This window comes from Nicotiana tomentosiformis, chromosome 2 (genome assembly GCF_000390325.3).
Source record: "Nicotiana tomentosiformis chromosome 2, ASM39032v3, whole genome shotgun sequence".
Lineage (NCBI taxonomy): Eukaryota > Viridiplantae > Streptophyta > Magnoliopsida > Solanales > Solanaceae > Nicotiana > Nicotiana tomentosiformis.
The window spans coordinates 98,946,591-98,948,001 of record NC_090813.1 but is presented as its reverse complement, the minus strand read 5'-3'; the positions used below and the strand labels follow the sequence as shown (position 1 = coordinate 98,948,001).

The 1,411-nt window shown below is 48.7% G+C and overlaps 1 protein-coding gene across 1 annotated transcript; it reads right to left on the bottom strand.

The window, feature by feature from the left end:
* Positions 1-389: 389 nt before the first annotated feature.
* Positions 390-1,151, bottom strand: LOC138905309 (uncharacterized). Its single transcript, XM_070193820.1, has one exon. It carries the CDS (start codon positions 1,149-1,151, stop codon positions 390-392), a length of 762 nt encoding a protein of 253 aa, XP_070049921.1.
* Positions 1,152-1,411: the final 260 nt, after the last annotated feature.

Genomic DNA, 1,411 nt, shown 5'->3' with positions numbered 1-1,411 from the left:
CTTCCGCCTAACTTTCCTTATCAGGGGTAGAATGGGTCGACATTCAACTTGTGTGTCGCGACCTCTTTCGGGACACCTGGCATGTCTGTATGGGAAAAGGCAAACAAGTCTGCGTTATTAGTTAAGAAATGATGAAATTTACCTGGTTCCTGAAGCTTGTGGCCGATGTAGGGTCTCTTGCTGTGGTCGTTATCATCAAGTTGGACGGGGTTGAGGTCTTCTACGGTTGATCCTGTGGCCTCTATTATTTTGGGGTCTTTGATGACGTCCTCTCTTTCATTACTGCTCGACCTCGACCCTGTTAATTGCTATGCCTCTTTTGCTTTGCCCTTCAATTTTTGGGTATATGTGCAATCCTGGGCGATGCGATAGCATTCTCGGGATGGGCGTTATTCTCCTCGTATGCTGAACACTTCCCATGGGGTGGGAAATTTGATAACTTGGTACAAGCTGGAGGGGATGGCCTTCATGGCGTGTATCCAGGGTCGGCCTATTATAGCGTTATATGCCGTGTCCTGGTCCATGATGTGGAATGTGGTTTCCAAAGTGACGCCGCCGTCGAGGACGGGGAGTGTGATTTCTCCGGATGTTCGTTCAACTGCATTGTTAAAACCGGTTAGCGTGATGCAGCGTGGCACTATCTTATCCTCGAGTTTCATTTGTGCAAGTACTCGAGGGTGGATAATGCACGCGCCGCTCCCATCGTCCACCATAATGCGCTTTACATCTGTATCTAATATTCGTAAAGTGATAACAAGAGCTTCATAGTGAGGGAAAACCAAACCGTGGGTATCTGACTTATTGAAGATGATACTTTCTTCGAATTCATCGTACCGTTCATGAGTGATCGACCGTTTGAGTTTGTGGGTCATGGTGAACTTTACGCTGTTGATCGATGCGTCATCGCTGCCTCCGATGATCATTTGGATGGTGTGAGATGGTGAAGGTGGTTTTGGCGGCCCCTGGTGTTGTTCACGTCCTCGGGAAAAGTTGGCCCTTCCTCGGTCGCTCAACTGCTCTTTCAAGTACCCTTGGTAAAGCATGTTCACGACCTCCTGCCTTAGAGCGATGCAGTCCTCGGTTTTATGACCTCGCTCTTGGTGGGATTCGTAGAGGGCATTTGACTTCCTGGTGCTTGGGTCGGACCTCATCGTTTTTGGACACTTCACTTTTGGGCCGAGTTTCTCCAATGTGTAGATTATTTCTCAAGGTGAGACACAAAAATTGTGAGCAGATAGTAAATGGGGCATACCTCTCTTGCTCCGGTGAGTCCCTGTCCTTGGACTAGATGGACCTTCTTCGTGACGGGAGGGGGGGAATGACGGCACCCCTAATATATGGTTGATGCCTTTCTCGGTTGGGTTGTGGAGCTGCTAGATCTCTTTTGGCATAGTTTCTTCGGTCTTTCCTG

Bases quoted from the DNA above. Each gene is read 5' to 3' on its own strand.
- LOC138905309 (XM_070193820.1), bottom strand. From the start codon at position 1,151: ATGAGGTCCGACCCAAGCACCAGGAAGTCAAATGCCCTCTACGAATCC.